Below are 24,503 nucleotides of genomic sequence, written 5' to 3' on the forward strand. Positions count from 1 at the left end.
CATCGGGCTCCTTGCTCAGTGGGGAGCCTGCTTCTCTCTCTGCCTCTGCCTGCCTCTCTGCCTGCTTGTGCTCTCTCGCTCGCTCTCTCTCTCTCTCTCTCTCTCTGTCAAATAAATAAATAAATAAAATCTTTAAAAAAAAAAAGAGAGAGAGAGAGAAAGCACACATGCAGGCAGAGAGGCAGGCAGAGGTGGAGAGAGAGCGAGAGGCAGGCTCCCCGCTGAGCAAGGAGCCCGATGCGGGACTCGATCCGAGGACCTCGGGATCATGACCTGAGCCGAAGGCAGCGGCTTAACCCACTGAGCCACCCGGGCGTCCCTTTTTTTTAGATTTTTAAAATTTATTTATTTCACAGAGATCACAAGTAGGCAGAGAGGGAGGCAAAGAGAGAGAGGGAAGCAGGCTCCCCACTGAGCAGAGAGCCCGATGTGGGGCTCAATCCCAGGACCCTGGGATCGTAACCTGAGCCGAAGGCAGAGGCTTTAACCCACTGAGCCACCCAGGAGCCCCGAGAACTTTTATTTTTAACAAATCCCCCAAATACTCAAACCACAGATGGGACGGAGAACCGCTGTATTAGGTCTTGAAAACCAGTCAGAGGAATTAGGCATTTCAGTGGAAGGTACACGGAAGGCACTGCAAATCCTCAAAGTGAAGACAGCAGGGATAACAGTCAGCCTGTTCACTCCAACACTGGATGGCACCCATCGCTGTCCTGAGCAGTAACAGCACTCTGTCACGCCTCAGTATTCTATCATCGTTCCCCATTCTCCGAGTCCTGCAACCAGATGAGGAAGTCATCATCCCCATCCGGTTTCAGTTTCCCACACTACAGGCCTCCACATTTAGGAACGATCCTTCCCTGGCTCTCTCTGCTCTGACCCTCTCTACACGGCAAACAAGTTCTCCCTCCAAAAGCCTCTAGGGGGCACTGCGGTTGGGGAGATGTCAACACTGCAACTGCTCCGCCCACAGTTTGCTTCCAAGAATTTTCTTTCCTTAGAAGGTTTTGAATTCAAGTCAAAAATCAATTTGTGATTGATATTAAGTGAGGCAACCCACATTTCTCTTCATTGCAGGAGAATTTCTTTTAAATCCTGACACTACTTTTCTCCTGAAACCCAGACAGATGAGCTTTAAAAAATTTCATCAAGGGGCGCCTGGGTGGCTCAGTGGGTTAAGCCGCTGCCTTCGGCTCAGGTCATGGTCTCAGGGTCCTGGGATCGAGTCCCGCATCGGGCTCTCTGCTCAGCAGGGAGCCTGCTTCCCTCTCTCTCTCTCTCTCTCTCTCTCTCTGCCTGCCTCTCCGTCTACTTGTGATCTCTCTCTGTCAAGTAAATAAATAAAATCTTTAAAAAAAAAAAAAAAAAAAATTTCATCAACATTTGCTTTCTTCCACAGAGCCTACACCTCACTGTGTGGCTAGTTACTTAGCATGTTCATCGTCTAAAAGGAAAGACACCAAGAGTATCATGTGATGACACAATCTTTCAAGTATTTTACCTTAAACAACATGATTTCTAGAATTTGCTTTAAAATACTGTCCAAAAAAATACAGACAAAAAAAAAAAAAAAAAAAAAATACTGGGACGCCTGGGTGGCTCAGTTGGTTAAGCGGCTGCCTTTGCCTGAGGTCATGATCCCAGCGTCCTGGGATCGAGTCCCGCATGGGGCTCCTTGCTCAGCAGGGAGCCTGCTTGTCTCTCTGCCTCTGCCTGCCATTCTGTCTGCCTGTGCTCTCTCCCTCTCTCTCTCTGACTAATAAATAGATAAAAACTTTAAAAAAAAAAAATACTGTTATCTGTAGAAGTCATATAGATGGGTTATCCAACGTTATTCTACTTTTGCATATATTTGAAATTTTCTATAAAAGAAAATTAAAACACTGAAGCATGAGAATGTAAGAGAAAGAAGTTATTTTCACCTTGGAAAAACTGGTCAGAGAAATCTACATAGGAGATGAGAATGACTACCATATCTTCAATTAAATGGTATGCCATAGAATTATTATCAGATGTTTAATTACGTGTAAGCACCATGCTAAGCAGTCTGCATCCATTCTCTCCCACCCACTGTTTTCCAAACTCATGAAGCTCTCCTGAGATACCTCTCAAATGTTACATAGTCCTGAGCCACATCTCAAACCTTCTAAAGCAGGATCAGTGCAGGGTAAAGGCCAGTTACACCGTAACAAAGCCCCGAGGGGACTGTGCAATTTTAAGTAGTCACGCAGGTGGTTTATACGTATGAAGTGGAAAACCACCCCTCTCCTCCTCAAAGTCACCCTCCAAGGGAGAGACTGACTATGCTTTAAAGCGCAAGGAGGACACAGGAGACAGGAGCTGACCACCTAGGACGTGCCAGGGCCGTGAGGCCACAGCTCCACTAATGCCAGCCCTTCTTTCACAAGCCTGCAGGGGCACACAGGAATTCACGACACCTCCAAGTGTTTTATACTGAAGAGGGGAGACCATGAAGGAAGAGTGAGGAGGTGGCCGAACATCTCACCTGTTCAGGATCCAACATGGTCAGTCCTTTCACTCCTGCGAGAATGAGATTCTTGGCAATTTCAGCCCCGAGTCCTTTCATGCCGACAAGAAGCACCCGGGAGGCCCGCAGCCTGTAAGGCAGACACTGTTAACCAGGTGACAGAGAACAGTGAAAGTTTCACCGAATTATTGAAAAACAGAACAAGTCACAATAACAGTGAAGTAATTTTGGTTTTCATTAAATGCACGGAAGCATCATGGATAAAATCCAGGAAAGAGACAGGCTCTAATCCATCCTGCAAAGAACAATTCATTCAACAAATATTTATTGAGCACCTACTATGCCAGACACCCCTCTAAGGTATAGAAATAGAGCAGTGAACGAGACAGACATAACCCCTGCCCTCATGGAGCTTTTATGGAAGAGATAGACAGAGATATCGGATGTCAAAAAGTGATGAAAATCAGGGAGGCCTGGCTGGCTCAGCCTGTAGAACGACTCTGATCTCAGGGACATGAGTTCAAGCCCCACACTGGGCACAGAAGAGCTTACTTAGAAAAAAAGAAAAAAAGAAGTGATGGAAATCAAGCAGGATATAGATCAAGAGTGTTGGAGGATGCTATTTTACTCAGACGGATCATGAAGACCTTTCTGAGAAGGTGCTGAGCAAAAATCAAAATGAAATGAAGGACAAATATACAAATATTTGGGAGAAGAGCAAGTACAAAAGCAGCAAGTATAAAAGGCCTGAAGCAGAAGAGTTCCTGGCATGTTTGGGGGCCGGAAAGGACAGTGGCTGAAGAACAGTGAGCAAAGATAACAACGGTAGGAGGTGGGTCACACACAGAACCAGGGCCCACATCACAAAGGCTCCTACAAGCACTGTAAGTGCTGAATTTTTTTTTTTTTTAAGATTTTATTTATTTATTTGACAGAGAGAGATCACAAGCAGACAGAGAGGCAGGCAGAGACAGAGAGAGAGAGGGAAGCAGGCTCCCCGCCGAGCAGAGAGCCCGATGCGGGGCTCGATCCCAGGACCCTGAGATCACGACCCGAGCCGAAGGCAGCGGCTTAACCCACTGAGCCACCCAGGCGCCCCTAAGTGCTGAATTTTATCTAAGCACAACAGAAAGCCATGGCAGGGGTGGGCCGGATTCCTGGAGGGATAAGGGTGTCACAGTTAAGGCGAGAGAGAATGAAGGCTTGGACTAGTACAGCAGCAGAAGAAAAGGTGAAAAGGGGTAGTATGAGCAAAAGCAGGGTGGCATTAAAGAGTGTGTATTTGGAAAGTGTTCGATCATCCTAGTCTATAAAGTCACAAAAGATTGAGATTTTAAGAAAGGTAATCAGAGGTCCAGCTATCTCAAAAAGTCTGGGGGTGCCTGGGTGGCTCAGTCAGTTAAGCGCCTGCCTCCGGCTCAGGTCACGATCCCAGGGTCCATGTATCAAGTCCTGCATTTTACTCCTTGCTCAGCGGGGAGTCTGCTTCTCCCTCTCCCTCTGACTGCTGCTTCACCTGCTTATGGTGTCTCTCTGTCAAATGGATAAACAAAATCTTAAAAAACAAAAAACAAAAAAAGTCTGTACTTAGGGGAGCCTGGATGGCTCAGTCAGTTGGGCAATCGACTCTTGATTTCAGCTCAGGTCATGATCTCGGGGTTCTGAGACCAAACCCTGAGATGGGCTCCATGTTCAACGAGGAATCTACTTGTCCCTTTCCCTCCCTCTCTGTTCTCCCACCATACACTCATGCATGTGTTCTAAAATACATAAAATATTTTAAAAAAAAAAAAGTCTGGGGACACCTGGGTGGCTCAGCCAGTTAAGCAGCTGCCTTAGGGTCAGGTCATGATCTTAAGGTCCTGGGATGGAGTCCCATCTGGCTCCTTGCTCAGCGGGGAGCCCGCTTCTCCCTCTGCCTGCCATTCCCCCTACTTACGCAAGCTTGCTCGCTCACTCTCTCTGGCAAATAAATGAACAAAAATTTTTTAAAAATTTATGAAATGAGCAGCTTTTCAACTTGCACTAATATTAAGGAGAACATGAAGCAGCTCTTCTAAAAACGGTACTAATAATTACGGATACTTGCATGTAATTAGACTAGAGATCTTTAATGAGGATGGTGGCTGACAAAACAGGGTGCCGCACTCATCCTTCAAATTCGCACACACTGGATTTCTTTCACTAATACAACCCAAGGGTAAAATGAGGGGGAGGGAATATTGACAGTATTTCCCTCAAAGGCGTATGTCCAGGTCTCAGCTTCTCCATTATGGCTTTTCTTCTATGGGGCCTTTCCACTGCCATCCACAGGCTAGCAGACACAAGCCTTTCGAGTGACAATTCCACTTCTCTAAAAAAGGAGGGAACCGCGAAGAGGCCTTATAAGATACAAGCAAGGTAAATAACAGAGATACTAGCAATGAGTAATTCACTCATCACAGATTTATACCAGTGAGTGGAAGGAGGAAGAAAAGCTATGTCCTTCCAGAGGAGCTCCTATCCCTCCAGAATCAGCACATTTAATAGGCCATGTTTCCAAAAAGAATACAGTACACATACCAAACCTTTTGACATCAAAAAGGTTGACTGCATTTAGCTGTACCTTCCAGATCTCTGCTGTCACTGTTAATCTCTAAGTCTTCCCTTCACCTGGACCCGACACTGCCCCACCTGGAATTCCAGGGTGCCAAGTTCCAGGGTTTCTGTCCTGCTTGGCTGCTCCACTACCTCAAAGATACAGCTAGAATAGCCCAGCTCTCCCCTGGGAAATTGTATCTTCGAACAATAGGCCTCCTAATCCCTACACCCACTAAATTCTCATACTCTGTTCTCTTCACTGTTCCTTCAGCAACAGGGCACTGCCAATCACTAAATGACCTCTAGGTCTGAAGAATTAGCTCTGAATTCTGGTTCTGCCACTTCCCAACTGGGTGATCTGGACAAAATGCATAATCTCTCTAAACTTCAATTTTTTCAGCTGTAAAATGGGGACACCAATTTTGACTTCATGTCGATTAATCCCCTTGACAACCGGTCAAAATGTGTGTGCAAACGCATCTAGCATTATCCCTGGCACATAACAGATGCTCAATGTGTATTACTTGGACTTACTGAACTTCTCAATCCCATTACCTTAATTACAAAAGGGCTCAGTGACGCGCCCGAGTGGCTCAGACGGTTAGGTATCTGACTCTTGATCTCAGCTCAGGTCTTGATCTTAGGGCTGTGAGTTCAAGGCCCACACTGGACTCCATGCTGGACTCGGAACCTACTTATAACAAAAAACAAGGGGCACCTGGGTGGCTCAGTCTATTAAGCGGCTGACTTGAGGCTCAGCTTGTGATCTCAAAGTCCTGGGATCTGTCGTTGGGCTCCACACTCAGCAGGGATTCTGCCTGTCTCTCTCCCTCTGTTCCTTCTCCTCCTCATGAGCTTCCCCTGCACACACACTCCCACCCGTCTCTTAAATAAATAAAAATCTTAAAAAAACAAAACAAAACAACAGGGGCGCCTGGGTGGCTCAGTGGGTTAAGCCTCTCCCTTTGGCTCAGGTCATGATCTCAGGGTCCTGGGATGGAGCCCCTGCGTTGGGCTCTCTGCTCAGCAGGGAGCCTGCCCCCCCACCTATTGCGATCTCTCTCAAATAAATAAGTAAATAAAATCTTTATTTAAAAAAGATTTTATTTATTTATTTGACAGAGAAAGATCACAAGTAGGCAGAGAGGCAGGCAGAGGCAGAGGGGGAAAGGGAGGCTCCCTGCTGAGCAGAGAGCCCAACGCAGGGGCTCCATCCCAGGACCCTGAGATCATGACCTGAGCCGAAGGGAGAGGCTTAACCCTCTGAGACACCCAGGCGCCAATAAATAAAATCTTTAAAAAAAATAACTAGCCCTAAAATGACAAAAACAACAACAACAACAACAAGGGCTCAGTGATAGGTGGGATCCTGATTTTCAAAAGAATCTGATAGAAAAATTCTAAAGGTGGCATTTAAAGGCCTTCAGTATTTCCCTTCCACTTCCCCAGCTGTCTCTCCCACCAGCACCAGATTCCTCCCTCCCGGACATGCCTCCCATTTCCCACCTGCCAACTTTAGATCACCACATTTTACACACCTGCAATACACTCCTCTCTAGGCCTAGTTGAGCTTTTCCCCGGACATCAAAACCCAATTCAAATCCCATTTCCTCAAAAAGTCCTTCTTACCACAGCCGACTCAGGTGAGCACCCCTTCCTCTGAGCTCTTAGAGCACTGCAACCTATAAATGCCTCTGACAAAAATCACATTTAGCCACGTGGGCTCTCCACAATTCCTACCTCCTACAGAGCTCTAGACTCTGACTGCTTGGGAGGTTTTTTCCCCTGCCCCTAAAGATCTTATTTATTTATTGCGGGGTGGGGGGTGGCGCAGGGGGGAGCGTGAGTGGAGGGAGGGACAGAGGGAGATGGAGAAAAAGACTCCCTGCTCAGAAGGGAGCCCTACAGCTGGATCCCAGGAACACCCCCCCCCCAATTTTCTTTTTAAAGATTTTATTTATTTGAGAGAGAAAGACAGCGAGAGAGGGAATACAAGCAGGGGGAGTGGGAAAGGGAGAAGCAGGCTTCCCGCTGAGCAGGGAGGCCGACATGGGCTCGACCCCATGACCTGAACCTAAGGCAGACACTTAACAACTGAGCCACGCAGGAGGCCCTGCGTGGGATGTTTTTTTTATTCAGCTGCCATCAACACTGAATATCATGTTTGTATTTTTAATCCTTAACTATGCTAGAGGCCCTGAGCTTTCAGCTAATGTATGGCTCAATTACACGAAAAGCACTTAAAATAGGACCTGGCACACAGTCAGCACTTAGTAAATGTCAGCTAGTATTATTCATACTCTGACGCAACAGTTCCCCTTCTAGGAACGAATGCTGCGGAGATACTCCGGTGTGCACCCAGGTCTGTACAGATGTGTTCACAGCAGCAGCGCCTATCCACTTCCCCCCACCCTCACAGCCACCACCATTTCTCACCTACGGAACTACGACAGCTTTATACCTGGCCTCCTCGCTTCTACTCTTGCTCCCTACAATCTGCTACCCCCAACTCAGGAAGAGAGAGCTTTTAAATCAGATGATGCCCCTCTCCTGCTCCAACTGTTCAATGGCTCCCTCTCCAAGTTCCTTACCCAAAGCCCTGTGAACCGCTCCCATCTCAGGCTCATCACACTCTTCGGGCTGCTAGTTTGCCTACACCCCAGCTCCCGCCTTAAGACTTGGCCGGTAGTCAGTTCTTTAGGTCTCAACTCAACTGTCACCACCTTAGAAGTCCACACTGGCCACCTAATCCCAATTTATGTCCGCACCCACTTCTATCTGGAATTACACTCTTTGTTTATATGTTCACTGCCACCTCCTTTCAAATGTAAGTTCCAGAAACCATCGTATCCCTAGCATCTATGACTGTGCTTACAACTTAGTCTAATACTTTTACTGGAACAGTATGGAATAGAGACACCAAAAGAAACCCAAGTGTCCATCACCAGAATTACATAAATCTGGTACATAATAAAATAATAATAGCTAACATATATTGAAGATTCACCATATGCTACACACTTTTTTTTTTTTTTAAGTTTTTATTATTTGGCAGACCACAAGTAGGCAGAGAGGCAGGCAGAGAGCGGGGGGTGGAGCAGAGAGCCGGAAGCATCAGGCAGAGGGAGAGGGAGAAGCAGGGTCCCTGCTCAGCATGGAGCTAGAAGTGGGGCTGGATCCCAGAAGCCTGGGATCATGACCTGAGCCTAAGGCAGAGGCTTTTTAACCCACTGAGCCACCCAGGCGCCCCATGCTACACACTCTTTATGTGTACTGTTACATAATTCTCATGACAATCTTATGAGCTGGTATCTCCTTATCCCTATTTTGCAGCTGAGAAAACAGGTACAAAGAAGTTCCCTAGCTTACCCAAGGACACACAGCTAGGAAGTGGCTAATAATCGGCTAGTTGATTCGGGCAATAATAAGGGACAGCGATTCAGATAGTGGGCTCTGAGGCCACACTACTCTGGTGCACACGCACCACGGAAAACGAGGTAGCCATTAGAAAGAATAAGATAACAAAAGGTAACACTTACTGAACTCTAACTGTATGCCAAGCACTGTTCTAAGCAATGTATGTGTATTAACTCTGCCAGAAAGGGGCACTTAGGTGGCTCAGTCGGTTGGGCATCTGCCTTGGGCTCGGGTCATGATCCCAGCATCCTGGGATCCAGCCCCACTTCTAGCTCCATGCTGAGCAGGGAACCTGCTTCTCCCTCTCCCTCTGCCTGATGCTCCCCCTGCTTATGCTCTCTGTGTCAAATTAAATAAATAAATAAACAAATAAATAATAATAATAATAAACCCTCTGTCAGAAAGGCACTGTTAACTCTCATTTTGCAGATAAGAAAGCTGTAGTAAACAAAATGTGAGCAAACTTCCCTAACCCCCCCCCTCAGATGTCCACGCTCTAATCCCTAGGACCTGTGAATAAATTACTTTACATGACAAAAGGGACTTAGGTGTAATTAAATTAAGATTCCATGAAATGGAGAGATTAACCTAGATTATTACTTGGGTGGGTCCTTATAAGAGGGAGGCAGAAGGGTCAGAAGTTGCTGTGCTGCTGGCTTTGGAAATGAAGAGGCCACCAGCTAAGGAACACAGGTGGCTTCTTCGTGCTCGGAAAGTCAAGCAAAAAGTCTCTCCCCTAGAACCCCCACAGGGCACATGGCCCTGTCAACGCCTTGATTTTAGCCCAGTTAAACTGATTTCAGACTTTTTTTTTTTTTAATTTCAGACTTCTGACCTCCAGAACTGCAAATACAAATCTGTATTGTTTTAAGCCACTAAGCTGGTGGTAATTGTTACAGCACCAACAGGAAACTAAGATACTGAGAACAGAGTTGTTAAAGAACAACTATTAAATGGCAAAGCAGGCATCAGCTCGGAAATAATGCTCCCAAGTCTGTACTCTTCAAGTTATACCACCTCTCAATACCACAAATAAATGTAAAACCACATCGTAACAGGTTATGCAGAGAGTGCACCGGTAGCCACAATGGCAGTAATGACCAGCTACAGAGGGCTCACTAGGTTCGAGGCAGGGAACTAGGTACATTACATATATTACCTCACTGATACCTTGATTACTGGGGCACCTGGTTGGCTCAGTCAGTAGAGCACATGACTCAAGCTCAGGGTACTGAGTTCAAGCCCCACATTGGGTATGAGGCCTACTTAAAATAAAATTCAAAACAACAACTTTGATTATGGTTCTTCAATGTTTCTTTTGGGGGAAAAAAGCATACACACCCTAAATACTGCATAAAATTTCTCACTCTAGAAGTCGAAAGGGCTCCACAGACCCCAGAGTAGGCCATCACGTTTCCACAGGAAAGAAAGGCTTGGAGTAGGGAGAAAACTGAGGCTCAGAAAAGGTGTCCAGGCTCTCACAGCTGAGTAGCCAGACTGGAATTGGAATATAGTTCTGACCATAATCTATGATTTTTCCTCTTTCAATGTCTCCCTCCATGTTGTCTTGTACACAGTAGGTTCTAAATAAATATTTGCTGGGCGCCTGGGTGGCTCAGTGGGTTAAGCCTCTGCCTTCGGCTCAGGTCATGATCTCAGGGTCCTGGGATCGAGTCCCGCATCGGGCTCTCTGCTCAGCAGGGAGGCTGCTTCCCTCTCACTCTCTCTACCTGCCTCTCTGCCTACTTGTGATCTCTCTCTGTCAAATAAATAAATAAAATCTTTTTAATAAATAAATAAATAAATAAATAAATAAATATTTGCTGATTAGGCTCTCTCACCCTTACCTTTTACTGCCACAGGAATACCTTTTAAATTTCTGAGTAGGAAGGAACCAGAGCCTTTTTATTACAACCTTTGAATTCCCAATACATACTGCAAGTTAAGTCAAGCCAACTGAATTCCACTCATGATTAAGAATTCCTAAGACTGGGGTGTGCCTGGGTGGCTCAGTGGGTTAAAGCCTCTGCCTTCAGCTCAGGTCATGATCTCAGGGTCCTGGAATCGAGACCCACATCAGGCTCTGGGCTCAGCGGGGAGTCTGCTTCCCACCCCCCCACCTGTCTCTCTGCCTACTTGTGAGGTCTCTCTGTCAAATAAATAAAATCTTTAAAAAAAAAAAGAAAAAAAAAAAAAAAAGAATTCCTAAGACTACCAAATTCACACCTGAACCACATATATCAAGAGCCCAATATGTGACAGTGAGTCATGCAAAAATCTGGTTATAAGACTATTTCAGGGGGGCCTGGGTGGCTCAGTGGGTTAAAGCCTCTGCCTTCGGTTCAGGTCATGATCCCAGGGTCCTGGGGTGGAGCCCCACATCGGGCTCCCTTCTTGGCAGGGAACCTGCTTCTCTCTCTCCCACTCCCCCTGGCCTGTGTTCCCTCTTGCTGTGTCTCTATCAAATAAATACATAAAATCCTTGGGGAAAAAAAAGACTATTTCAAGTAGGGTAAGCACCAAGTCTCCAGGGCAGAGAGAGGTTCAGCATATTTGAGGAACAGAAAGAATCAAGAGCTTGAATGAAGTGAACCAGGGAGATGCAGGCAAGATCAGACAAGGCAGGGCATGAAAGGCAATGGATTTTAAAAGCTTTGGATTTTATTCTGAATGTAAGAGGAAATCACTGAAAGGCTTTATGCAGAGAACTGGCTGTGATATGATTTTTTTTTTTAATCAACCTGGCTGTTGTATGGAGACTGGATTATACAGTCAAGAGTGGAACAGAGGAGACCAGTTGAGGGGACTACTGAGGTGATCTGAGAGATGATGAGTGTAAGCTGGACTTAGAAAGGAAGAAAAAAAAAAAAAAGAAATGAAGAAAGGTTGGTGCACCTCTGTGACTCTGTCGGTTTAAGCGACTGCCTTCAGCTCAGGCCATGATACCGTAGTCCTGGGATTGAGTCCCACCCACATCAGGCTCCCTGCACAGCATGAAGACTGCTTCTTCCTCTGCCCCTCACCCCACTCTCATGTTCTCTCTCTCAAATAAATAAATAAAATCTTTTAAAAAAAAAAAAGGAAATGAAGAAAGGTGACTGAGATAGTATGAAGCAGAGCTGACAGGACTTGCCAACAGATGGGACATAGGAATAAAGGACACAGATGAATAAAGAACGTCTAGATTTCTAGTCAGTGCAACCAGGTAAATGATGAGGCCAAACACATTTGGCAGATCAGACCATTTTCTCCTTCAGACGGAAACTCATCTTCACTTAACAGTAAAGTACTTTTCATTTAAATCTACAATCTTGCTCCATCTAACTGCACATTCATTACATTTCCTTCAGTGTCTTCCAGAACCCAAAACAGAACTTAAGACTGTTGCCCCTACAATCTTCCTCATTCTTCTGGAGTCTCCATTCGTCCCACTAATGTTTACTTTACATTTGCCTTATTTATCTCAACCTATTTCCTATGTAGCTTCCCTTCTTTTGTTGCTTATGATTTATACTTGTCAAATCACTGTAGCTATAATTTACTGAGTGCTTTCTGAGCATAGGCACTATTCATGCATTATCTCATTTTTTTGTCTTTGTTTATTATACCCAAGGTAGAGCCCATACTCACGACCCTGAGATCAAGAGTCGAGTCCCCTTCCAGCTGAGCCGACTAGGCGCCTCCACGCATTATCTCATTTAATTCTCAACAATCTTATAATACAGATTCTATTATCTCCATCTGACAGATGAGGAAACAAAAGCAGAGAAGGAATGTATATCCAAGGTTAAACAAAAATTTCTGCCATTGAGAGTCAAACTCCACTATCAACCTCTAGCAACACTACAATAAACTGGTCCTTACATGAGATGATCAGGATTAGCCTCCACAACACAGTGCGTCCTCAGTTACTATTACGGCAAATGGGTGCCTGCAGAACCAACTGAAGTTCTTTTGAACATCAGCAGAATTGGATAATGAGTCTCTGAAAACACGGAAATCTTTTTTTAAGATTTTATTTATTTGACAGAGACACAGTGACAGAGGGAGCACAAGCAGGGGGAGTGAGAGAGGGAGAAACAGGCGTCCCTTGGAGCAGGGAGCCAGATGCGGGGCTCAATCCCAGGACTCCGGGACCGTGACCTGAGCAGAAGGCAGATGCTTAACGACTGAGCCACCCAGGCACCCCAAACACAGGGTAATTTTTGAAGTCCCTTTTTGTAAAGTCAAAATTTCAGAGTTGAAAGAGTCCTTAAAAATGTAGTCACCCGGGGGACACCTGGGTGGCTCAGTTGGTTAAGCAGCTGCCTTCGGCTCAGGTCATGATCCCAGCGTCCTGGGATCGAGTCCCACATCGGGCTCCTTGCTCATCAGGGAGCCTGCTTCTCCCTCTGCCTCTGCCTGCCATTCTGTCTGCCTGTGCTTGCTCTCTCTCCCTCTCTCTCTCTGACAAATAAATAAATAAAATCTTAAAAAAAAAAAAAAAAATGTAGTCACCTGGGGCACCTGGGTGGCTCAGCGGGTTGAGCCTCTGCCTTCGGCTCAGGTCATGATCTCAGGGTCCTGGGATCGAGCCCCACATCAAGCTCTCTGCTCAGTGGGGAACCTGCTCCCCCTGCCCCCGCCTGTCTGTCTGCCTACTTGTGATCTCTGTCAAATAAGTAAATAAAATCTTAAAAAATATATATATATAGTCACTCTCATCCCGCCTTTTTGCAGATGTGGAACTAAGGCCAACAAAATGTGTGACTGACCCAAAGTCAAGAGAGCTGGTTAGAAACTGGGAACTGAACCCAGGTTTCTTGATTTCCTATGTCTTTGCAAAGTACAGTCATTTCACCTAACAAATACATCTAAATGTCTACAAACTTGCAAGCACTAGAAACTTAGTAAGACCAGTCAAACCCCTTTCATTATCAGACATTTAGAAAACGCTTGTCCTCGGACACCTGGGTGGCTCAGTGGATTAAGCCTCTGCCTTTGGCTCAGGTCATGGTCTCAGCGTCCTGGGATCGAGCCCCGCATTGGTCTCTCTGTTCAGCAGGGAGTCTGGTTCTCTCTCTCTCTCTCCCTCTGCCTACTTGTGCTTTCTCTCTGTCAAATAAATAAATAAAATCTTAAAAAAAAAAAAGATTTTACTTATTTATTCGACAGAGACACAGCGAGAGAGGGAACACAAGCAGGGGAAGTGGGAGAGGGAGAAGCAGGACTCCCACTGAGCAGGAACCCCAATGCAGGGCTTGATACCAAGACCCTGGGATCATGACCCAACCCGAAAGGCAGCCCAGACGCCCCCCTTTTCCCAACTTCCCATGATAAAAACTTGAAACACACAGAAAATAAAAAGAATAGTTAGCATTCTGCTAGAATGTGCTATCTCTAGATGTGCTATTACCACATCTAGAAAATAATTCTCAAATATCACCTAATAGGATTGACTTTTCAAATTTCCACTACTGTCTAAGATGCTTCTTCACGGGTTTTCTTTTTGAACCAGGATCCAGTCAAGGTTTACATCTTACATGTGGCTTCACCTCTTTATGCTCTTTTAATCTAGAACACTCCCTCCCCTTGTTTTTTCCATGACATTGACTTCTGGAATAGAACCAGGACAGCTGTCTTGCAAAATGTCCTACATCCTAGATATCTAATCATGACCTCAGTGTTCTTTAATTTGTTCCTCTGCTCTCTGAAAGCATGATTAGGCTAAAATATAGTCAGCAGGAAAACTTCAAGGTGACACACTGAAGTTCTTACTTCACAGAAAGCACATTATTAATAATCACTTCCAAAGACAACAAACTCGTTTTTAATTTCTTTGTTTGAATATTTCCTTGGCCTTATGGATTCTAAATGATTAAGTATTATTAAGTCCATCTCTCTCTCTCTTTCTCTCTCCTTCCTTCCTTCTTTTGACTTGATTTTTAAAAGTCATCTCTACATCTAACTTGGGGCTTGAACTCAGAACCCCAATATCAAGAGTGTCAATGCTCCACTAACTAAGCCAGCCAGGCACCCCAATTTTTTCCTTCTGATGCTCAAATGGTCTCACATGTGGCCAATTCTCTAAACTTTTAAATGTTGGCATAATTTCAAAAATTTAAAACAGTGTATGAAAGATACCACCCAGTTTTTAACCTCTAGACCATTACTCTCCTTTCCAGTTCTGATCACCTAGGTCCAATATCACCCAGAATCAGCAACAAAATGTTGCCAGAACATAATCGGCTGATTCCTAGGCCACCTTCCATTTTACAAAAGAACCCCAGACTCCAGGAGTTCTCCTTAGAGGCAAGTCAATCTGCTTTGTGGAGCCTCTTTCCTGTCTGTACAGGGGAAATCACTACCCCTCCTACTTCAGAGCTGACAGGAGGGGATGGACATGAAGGCACTTTCACAAACTCTCCCAGATTGTCTATAAATACAGATATCCAAATTAGTGATAACCCCTTCCTTCCCTCCCAGGACCCTCAATCAATCCTCTTCGGTTCTGCACTGAGTTCGGTACCTCTCCACTCCCTCAGAATAACTCCCATTTTCCAAGAATTCCATACCCTGACTGATTTGTCCCGTAGGCCATCTCCTCTTCAGCAGCTCCCATCCATCCTTCACTGCTCCTCAGAGGAATCATTCCTGACAGTTCTCTCACTACATTCCAGCTTCATCTTCACCAACTTTGCCCTACCTTAAAACTACCTGCTGCCCCCGCCCTTTCCATGAGCCCTTCTAATACACTTAGGATCTCTTTCCCAACCTTTTTGGACCTCCTAACACTCAAACCTACTTCAAATATCAGTCCCTAAAACCAATCAGCCCCACCTATAATCCTCAAGCCCATTTCCACCATTTAATTCCCAATATTCCACTTTAGATCCCTTGGATCCTCAGACCAATGCTTGCTGATGCCTCACAATGCCCCCTCCCCCAACCGCATAAAACCCCACACACCTGAAATGAGCGTGAAAACTCAGTTCACCCCACTTCACTCCCCACACACACACTCTCTTTCACCAAAAAATTCTAGAAACTCCCACCTCTCAAGCTCAATTCTCTCCACCTGCCTGCCTCCTTACCCTAGATCAATTAACTCTATACCTGGACTCACATCACATACCTCCCAACCAATCAGACCTCAACTCTGAACTCAACTGTACTTCTACCTAGACATAAATAACCACCTAAATCCTAAGTCCTGGGGTGCCTGCATGGCTCAGTCGGTTAGGCATCTGCCTTCAGATTGGATCATGATCCCAGAGTCCTGGGATCGAGCCCAGCATCTGGCTCCTTGCTCCGTGGGGAGCCTCCTTATCCCTCTCCCTCTGCAGGATGTTCCCCCTGCTGTGCGCTCGCTCTCTCTATATCAAATAAATATTTTTAAAAATAAATAAATAAAGTAAAATAAAATCTAAGTCCAAAAGAGAACAATTGCTTCTTCACTTACCCCATCATCTCAGTCAATAAATGGCAATTCCATATTTCCAGCTGCCCAAAGAAACCTTAAAGCCATCCTTGAGTTCTGCCTCTCATACCTCACACACTGACTGTATCCTTCAGCAAATCCCGTCCCCTTCCCAACCTTGAAAATATATTCAAATATGTATTTGTCCCCTTCTCTAGAGTTCGAAGCCACCATTACTTATGTCCTAAGGGGGATTATTACCACGGTCTCCCAACCAGAATCCTCATCTCCACTTCTGCACACTTCAACCTACTCTCCCCACAGCAAGAGTGATCCTTTTAATTTTTTTTTTAAGATTTTATTTATTTATTTGACAGAGAGAGAAAGAGCGTTAAGTAGGCAGAGTGGCAGGAAGAGGGAGAAGCAGGCTCTCCACTGAGCAGGGAACCCGATGTGGGGCTTGATCCCAGGACCCCGGGATCACAACCCAAGCCGAAGGCAGCCACTTAAGCGACTGAGCCACCCAGGCTCCCCGCCTTAAGAGCAATCCTTTTATTTATTTTTTTTTAAGATTTTATTTATTTGACAGAGAGAGATCACAAGTAGGCAGAGAGGCAGGCAGAGAAGGGGGTGGGGAGCAGGCTCCCTGCCAAGCAGAGAGCCCGATGTGGGACTCGATCCCAGGACCCTGAGATCATGACCTGAGCCGAAAGCAGAGACTTAACCCACTGAGCCACCCAGGCGCCCCAAGAGCGATCCTTTTAAAATGCAAACCTGATGGGGCACCTGGGTGGCCCAACGGGTTAAGCCTCTGCCTTTGGCTCAAGTCATGATCTCAGGGTCCTAGGATGGAGCCCCACATCAGGCTCTCTACTTGGCACGGAGCCTGCTTCCTCTTCTCTCTCTGCCTGCCTACTTGTGATCGCTCTCTGTGAAATAAATAAAATCTTTAAAAATAAAATAAAATAAAATGCAAACCTGATCGCTTTACTCCTAGGCTCAAACTCTCCAGGAGGTTTCCCAGAACACTGGAAATAAAAAAGCTACTCCTCATTTCGTTCCACCACCTTGCTTCTTTCTCTCCTTTGCCAAGCAAGCTCCGGCCCCCAGGATTGTACACCAGCTGTTTTCTCTCTACACAGCTCTTTTTCCTTCACAGAGGTCTGAGGCTCAATGTTACCTCTTCAGAGGCCTTCCCTGGCCTACCAAAATAGCTCTCCCACCTCAGCACCCTTTATTGACCCTGGTGTGAGGGTCAATACTCTACGGTTTTCCTCTCTCTGGCACTTGCATTACCTATTATATTATTTACGTTTATTGTTTCCCCCACCAGAATGTACCCTCCATGCGGGCAAGAAGTCCATCCAGTTCACTAATATATGCTCAGCGCCTAGAAAAGTGCTTCTGGCAGGTGCTCAATGAATATCTGATCAAATTGATCAACTCTTGCAAAGACCTCATTACCCCCCCCATAACTATTAAGTACCCAAGGTAACCCCAACCCTAGTGCCCAGTCCTCTCTGGACACACCCCCGTTCCTAGGAATAAGCAACCTCTTCGGGTAGCTCCAGACCCTAGGCTCTCTGGGTCTCTCAAGATTCCCGATAGAAATAACTTGATCCAAAAAACTCCTCAAAAAACATTCATTCTTTCCAGCTGGCCCATCCTTTCGAAGCCACAAGAACGTAAGCTCGCCCGTGTTCGGTGGGCAGTCTCCCCAGCGTCCAGCAGAGAACAGGTTCCCACAACCTCCGAATGAATGAACTATGCCCCCACTTCATCCTTCCCTTGCACCCTCCTACTCCCCAAGCGCTCACCACCACCACTCCCTTCGGGCGTCTGCGTCCCTGAGTTTGAGTCTTCCTGATCCCTCAGGACTCCCCCACCGCCGCTTCCAGAGGCTTCCCTCGGAACGACCCTCCCCACCACCCTGAGAGGCCCCCGCTTCCCACATCTTCCAGAAACACCTCTAACCAACCCCTCCAGTGCTCTCAAGAAGACCACCCTCCCCGGGCACGTAATTCCCGCCTCCTCGCTTCAAATCAGATCCTCCGGCTCCGTGAGGGCCGCGAACGCCTCAGGCCAGACGCCCCCTCCAGACCCTCAGCCCCACAAGCCGCTCTGGCCCTGACCGTTTTTGGGCCTCCAATCCCCACAGACGAATCTGCCGGTCATACTGCGCCGCCTCCTCCTCGCTGATGCCACCGCCAGCCTCCTCCTTCTCCACCATGGCGCCGGCTCTAGCTGCCTGCACTCGGGTCCTGCCCACAGCAACCACCCGCCGGCCCCACGCGCCGCCAACCGCCGCCGGCCCCGCGCCCGGGCCGCCTCTGCGCCTGCGCCAGGCTCCGCGCCTGCGCAGAACCTCCCCCACGGCCCGCCCCGCCCCTAGAGCCCGGGACCACGTGGACCTCCCTAGCCTCAAAGGCGGGCCAGAGGGTCTGTCAGTCACGTGATGGGGCTCCAGCCAATCCTGGCCCCAAAATGGCGCGGTTTAACAACCCGAGACGGCAGATACGCAAATGTAGCTTTATGGGGCTATTAATTCCTTAAATATTTATCTAGCACCTGCTGAAATCCCAGCATTGGGGGTGTTTTGAAATAGAGCAGCGAATAAAATAGACAAAGCCCTGTCTTCATGGAGCTTACGTTCTGTTGAGGGGAGCCCAAAGAAGAATGGAAATCAGGCCGTGATAAATGCTGAGGAGAAAAATAAAGGCAGACATGGACCTTCAGGGATGCAGGAGTGGCCAGAGAGAAGGTCTCTCAGAGAAAGTGATACTGAATAAAGATCTGAAGGGACCGAATAAACAAGGATGACTAGGAGGTGGAGCATTTCCAGTCAGGGCAAAGAGCACGTGCAAAGGCCCTGAAGCTGGAATGTGCTAGCATAGACGAGGAACTATGGAGAGGGCAAGGTGTCTGGAGCAGAGTGAAAGGAAGGACAGGTTGTAAGAGGTGAAATCGTAGATGAAGCAAGTGGTACATCCAGTAGGGCCTTGTAGGCTAGTATTAGCTTATATCTATTTTCCTCAGGCAGTCTTTTTATTATCCATTCAACAAATACTTACTGAACATTTGTCATGTGTCAACAATTGATCTCAGTGCTAGGCTCGGTAGAGCCCTGTAAAAAAGAAGTAACTGCTTTCCCACGGAGTTAAAATGAGCTTTACCTGAGTTCTTTCTCTAATCCTTATGAGATGACTTAGGGTTTTTGTTTTTTTTTAAGATTTTATTTATTTATTCGACAGACAGAGATCTCAAGTAGGCGCAGAGGCAGGCAGAGAAGAGATAGGAGGAAGCAGGCTCCCCACCTAGCAGAGATAGCCTGACGGGGGCCTCTGGGACCATGACCTGAGCAGAAGGCAGAGCTTTAACCCACTGAGTCACCCAGGTGCCCCTAGAATTTTTTTTGTTTTGTTTTGTTTTTTAGTGGTGTTTTTTTTTTTAAGATTTTATTCATTTATTTGACAGACAGAGATCACAAGTAGGCAGAGAGGCAGGCGTGGGGGGTGGGGGAGGAAGCAGGCTCCCTGCTGAACAGAGAGTCCAAGGGGGGGCTTGATTCCAGGACCCTGGAATCATGACCTGAGCTGAAGACAGAGGCTCTAACCCACTGAGCTACACAGGCACCCCCCGCCCCTTGGTTTTTTGTTACTACTATTTGACAGCTGAAGGGTCTAAGGTCCAGGAAAGTTAAATATTAGTAGCCTGAACGAAGTCTTACCTTAGAAGTAGTGAAACTGGGATTCAAACCCAGGTGGTGTGGCTCACATGCTTCATCAGGAGGTATATTAAGCTTCTACCAGGTGCTCCGATCTTGCCCCTGAGGTACATACTCTATGGATATTTCATCCCCTTTTACAGACCACAACTCTGGGGCTCAGAATGGGGTAGGAATTCATCCAAGATCACAATATCACTCAAAAAAAAAAAAAAAAATGTTTGGCTAATGCTTACTCTTGGTTATAGATGTGGAACAAATCATGTAAAAAATTAGAGACTTAACAATAAATAGTTATTATCTCTTATGGTTTCTGTGGGTTTGGGATTCAGAGCAGCTTATCTGGGCTGTTCTGGCACAAGGTGTTTCATGAGCATGGGGTCAGATGTCAGCTGGGGCTACAGTGATCTGATGGCTTGTGATGAAAGATCCCTTTCCGGGGTGACTCACTCCTTATGGCTGGCAAGTTGACGTGGGCTGACGGCTGGGGGCCTCAGTTCTACTCCACGTGGGCACAACCACCAGGCTTTTGGAGTGTCCTCATGACATGGGGGCTGGCTTCCCCCAAACTGAGTGATCCATGAGAGCAAGGTGAAAGCAGCAATGTCTTTTATTTTTTTTTAACATTTCATTTATTTATTTGGGAGAGAGCATGAACAGGGGGAGCGGCAGAGGAAGAAGCCGACTCTCTGCGGAGCAGGGAGCCCAGTGCTGGACTGGACCCCAGGATCCCGGATCAAGACCTGAGCCGATATCAGACACTTACCAAATGAAGCACTCCATCAATGTCTTTTATAACTTAGCTTTGGAAGTCACACACTGCCACTAAAATCCCATGGATCATACACAGTTGTATTCATTGTAGGAGAGGACGATACAAGGACATGAATATGGTGAACAAAAGAAACATGGATCCGCCCTGTGTTGTGTTGACCAGCTAATAAGGAAGACAGGAAGTATTTTACCAGCAAAGGATTTATTCACTAAACAGTCTTGAAAAATATCTGCCATATCCCTACCATGTGTTTGACTTTGTGCCAGGCCCCAGGGATACAATAATGATAAAAATGGACATACCTCTGCTTTAGGGACAGTCATAATCCAGTGGGAGAGATAAAACAGCCACATAAATAGTAATAGAAACTTTGTGAAGTGCTGTGAAGGAAAAGAAGAAAGAGCTGTGACAGTGTTTGACTTCGTGCTGGAGTCAGAAAAAGGATATTCTGAGAATGTAAACTTTCTGCTGAGCTTTACAGAGTCAATAAAGTTCAAATAACAAAACATGGGAAGAACCCCAGGCAGGAAGGATGGCTGCACCTGCTGTGACCCAGAATTTAAGCTCATTCTCTCTCTCTCTCTCTTTTTCTAATGGTTTTATTTATTTATCTGAGAGAGAAAGACAAGGAGGGGGCCCAGACAGAAAGGGAGAAGCAGGCTGCCCCCTGGGCAGGGAGCCCATAGAGGGGCTCAATCCCAGGACCCCGGGATCATGACCTGAGCCAAAGGCGGACACTTAACTGCTTAACCGACTAAGCCACCTAGGCACCTCTCATTCTTTCTGACTCTGCCTTCCTGAGGGTATCTCCTTGGCCCTTACTCCTCCACCCCACACACTCTGTGGGAGGTTTAAAACAGGCCCACAAATCTGGGGTGCCTGGCTGGCTCAGTTGGTAGAGCATGCAGCTCTTGATCTGGAGGTCATGAGTTCAAGCCCCACATTGTGCCTCAAGCTTACTGAAAAAATAAAAAATAAAACATGCCCACAAATCCTTTGATATTCTTCAATCCTTTGATATTCTTCAACGATATTGAGTGGGGGGGAATCAAAATCCCCGTCCTTGAATCTGTACTCTATGATGGCTTGGAAGGAAGTAAACGCTGATCCAATTTCTCCATCCAGGCCTTAAGAAACATGCAGCTTGGGGCGCCTGGGTGGTTCAGTCGATTAAGCATCTGCCTTTGGCTTGGGTCATGATCCCAGGGTCCTGGGATTGTGTCCCTCATTGGGCTCCTTGCTCAGTGGGGAGCTTGCTTCTCCCTCTGCCTGCCTCTCCCTCCCATGGTTCTTTCTCTCTGGCAAATAAATAAATAACATCTTTCAAAAAAAGAAAAGAAAAAAATGAGATCATGAATGATTTTTTTTAAATACTGAGAATCTATAAAGATTTTATTTATTTGACAGAGATCACAAGCAGGCAGTGAGGCAGGCAGAGGGAGAGGAGGAAGCAGGCTCCCTGCTGAGCAGAGAGCCCGGTGCAGGGCTCGATCCCAGGACCCTGATCCCAGGACCCTGATCCCAGGACCTGAGCCTAAGGCAGAGGCTCAACCACTGAGCCACCCAGGAGCCACTGTAATTTCTTTGTTAATTACAGTATATGACCGTTGTACTTTGAGGCAAATAGAGAACACAAAAAATCAGGATCCTGACAGCTAAAGGAACAAGTCCAGAGCAAACATCACTTTGCTTAGAATGATTTGAGGTTCTCTTTGAAATGAGCATGTCTGGGAGGCACATGTCTCTTCAAATCTGTATTGTTTCTTCCAAACATTTATTGGTCCCCAGCAAAGGCCCTTTCCTAACTCCTTTCCTGATCTCCAATCCAGCCTCCAACCACGACCTTAGCCCTTACCTTTTTTTTTTTTTTTTTAAGATTTTATTTTTTTGGGTGCCTGGGTGGCTCAGTGGGTTAAAGCCTCTGCCTTCAGCTCAGGTCATGATCCCAGGGTCCTGGGATGGAGACCCGCATCGGGCTCTCTGCTCGGCAGGGAGCCTGCTTCCTCCTCTCTCTCTGCCTGCCTCTCTGCCTACTTGTGATCTCTGTCTGTCAAATAAATAAATAAAATCTTAAAAAAAAATTTTATTTTTTTGACAGGGAGAGACACAGTGAGAGAGAGAACACAAGCAGGGGGAGCGGGAGGGGGAGAAGCAGGCTTCCCGCTAAGCGGGGAGCCCGAAGGGAGCCACTTAACGACTGAGCCACCCAGCCACCCCTATAACTTTTTTTTAAAACACAAATCTTTTTTTAAGTAAATTCTACAGGAAACACGGGGCCCTGAGATCAAGAGTGGTAGGCTCTACCAACTGACCCACCCGGGTGTCCCAGAGATTTTTATTTTGAAGATTTTTAAGCTTACAGAAAAACAGCCCAATGAATATTCATACATCCTTTGTCTAGATTCATTAATTTGAAGTTTTGGCACATCCTCTCTGTCTGTCTCTCTCTCTCTCTCTCTCTCTCTCTCTCTCTCACACACACACACACACACACACACACACACACACACACACATTTTTTGACTAAACAACTTCACAGTCACTCCAGGTCTTTAAATCATTGCAGGGAAAAACCGGGGTGCCTGGATGGCTCAGTCAGTTAAGCGTTTGCCTTTGGCTCTGGTCATGATCCCAGGGTTCTGGGATCCAGCCTGGGATCAAGCCTGGGATCCATCGGAGTCAGGCTCCCTGCTCAGTGGGGAGTCTGCCTCTCCCTCTCCATCTGCCTCTCCGCCAGCTTATGATCTCTCTTGAGCACGAGCTCTCTTTCTAGTCTTAAAAAGAATCAGTGCAGGGAAATATTTTGAGCATCAATAGGCCAGGTTCTCTTAAACACTTCCTGCATATAAAAATCCAAATATGCACAAATTCCTTTTATTTTTTTTATTTTTTTTTTAAAGATTTTTTTTTATTTATTTATTTGACAGACAGAGATTACAAGTAGGCAGAGAGGCAGGCAGAGAGAGGAGGAAGCAGGCTCCCCGCTGAGCAAAGAGCCCGATGCGGGGCTCGATCCCAGGACCCTGGAATCATGACCTGAGCTGAAGGCAGAAGCTTTAACCCACTGAGCCACCCAGGCGCCCCCACAAATTCCTTTTAAACCAAAACATTAATTCCAGAGGTCGGAGCCACTTCACAATTTCTACATTTAACTCCAATATTTCCAGGGTTAAATAATGCCAACTAAGGAAATAATTATGGCAACAAAGGGGGGTTCACTAAGTCCTCTCGGTTATCACTACGGCCCATTGCATTTTGCACATTTGGCTACAGCAGTATCTCCCGTTCTTAGAGATAGTTTGGTTTTTTTTTTTAAAGATTTTATTTATTTGACAGACAGAGATCACAAATAGGCAGAGAAGCAGGCAGAGAGAGAGGAGGAAGCAGGCTCCCTGCCGAGCAGAGAGCTCGAGGCGGGGCTCCATCCCAGGACCCTGGGATCATGACCTGAGCTGAAGGCAGACGCTTAATCATCTGAGCCACCCAGGCTAACCCCCCATCTTCTTTTTCAAGGCTGAATATGAATATATTCCATTGGAAGTATACACCACGTTCTATTTACCCATCCATCCATTCAGTAGATATTTGGGTTCTTCTAACCTCTCGACTGTTGTGAATAATGTTGCTATAAACAAATGTCTACAAATATCTCTCAGAGACCCTGTGGAGACCATGGCATATATACCCATGGGGCAGCTTGTTTTTCAGCAACAGCTAATCAGAGAAGCTGCCCAAACTGAGATTTTTGTCACTTCAAGGGGGTGGAAAGCAGCGATCCCATAGATCAGGCCCCTGGGTTTCAGAATTACATAATTACTTCCGCCCAGGTGACTGTTCACCATTAACCAAGGCAGTGGTTCCCAGTCCCACCTGCATATTAGGATTATCTGGGGAGGTTTTCAGCAAATATAGTGCCCAGATCCCACCTTCAGAGACTGATTAATTGGTCTGGGGTGGAGCTGAGACGTTGGGATTTTTACAAAATACTCCCCAGATGATTCTAAAATACAGTCAGAGCGGAGAACCCTGGAGCAAAGATCCATGTGGTGTTTTTCAATTCTTTTCCTGCCCTTCCTGCTAGAACCAAAGAACTCATAGGGCTGTTTAAAAGACATCA

General features: G+C 46.3%; 1 protein-coding gene across 2 annotated transcripts in view; it reads right to left on the reverse strand.

Annotated features, from left to right (window-relative positions):
- Positions 1-18,174, reverse strand: part of LOC111160800 (SUMO1 activating enzyme subunit 1) — an 83,898-nt gene extending 65,724 nt beyond the window's left edge. Inside the window, exons 1-2 of one of the 2 annotated variants that reach the window (XM_022524153.1) lie at positions 18,020-18,174; positions 2,510-2,621 (exon numbers count right to left, since the gene is read on the reverse strand). In XM_022524153.1, coding sequence (XP_022379861.1) covers positions 2,510-2,621; positions 18,020-18,117 — 210 coding nt within the window. In that variant the 5' untranslated portion in view covers positions 18,118-18,174. The remainder of the gene's footprint in view (positions 1-2,509; positions 2,622-18,019) is intronic. The other variant, XM_022524152.1, reaches the window with a different exon arrangement.
- Positions 18,175-24,503: the final 6,329 nt, after the last annotated feature.

Source organism: Enhydra lutris, unplaced genomic scaffold, assembly GCF_002288905.1.
Source record: "Enhydra lutris kenyoni isolate GAN:26980312 unplaced genomic scaffold, ASM228890v2 scaffoldscaffold77, whole genome shotgun sequence".
Lineage (NCBI taxonomy): Eukaryota > Metazoa > Chordata > Mammalia > Carnivora > Mustelidae > Enhydra > Enhydra lutris.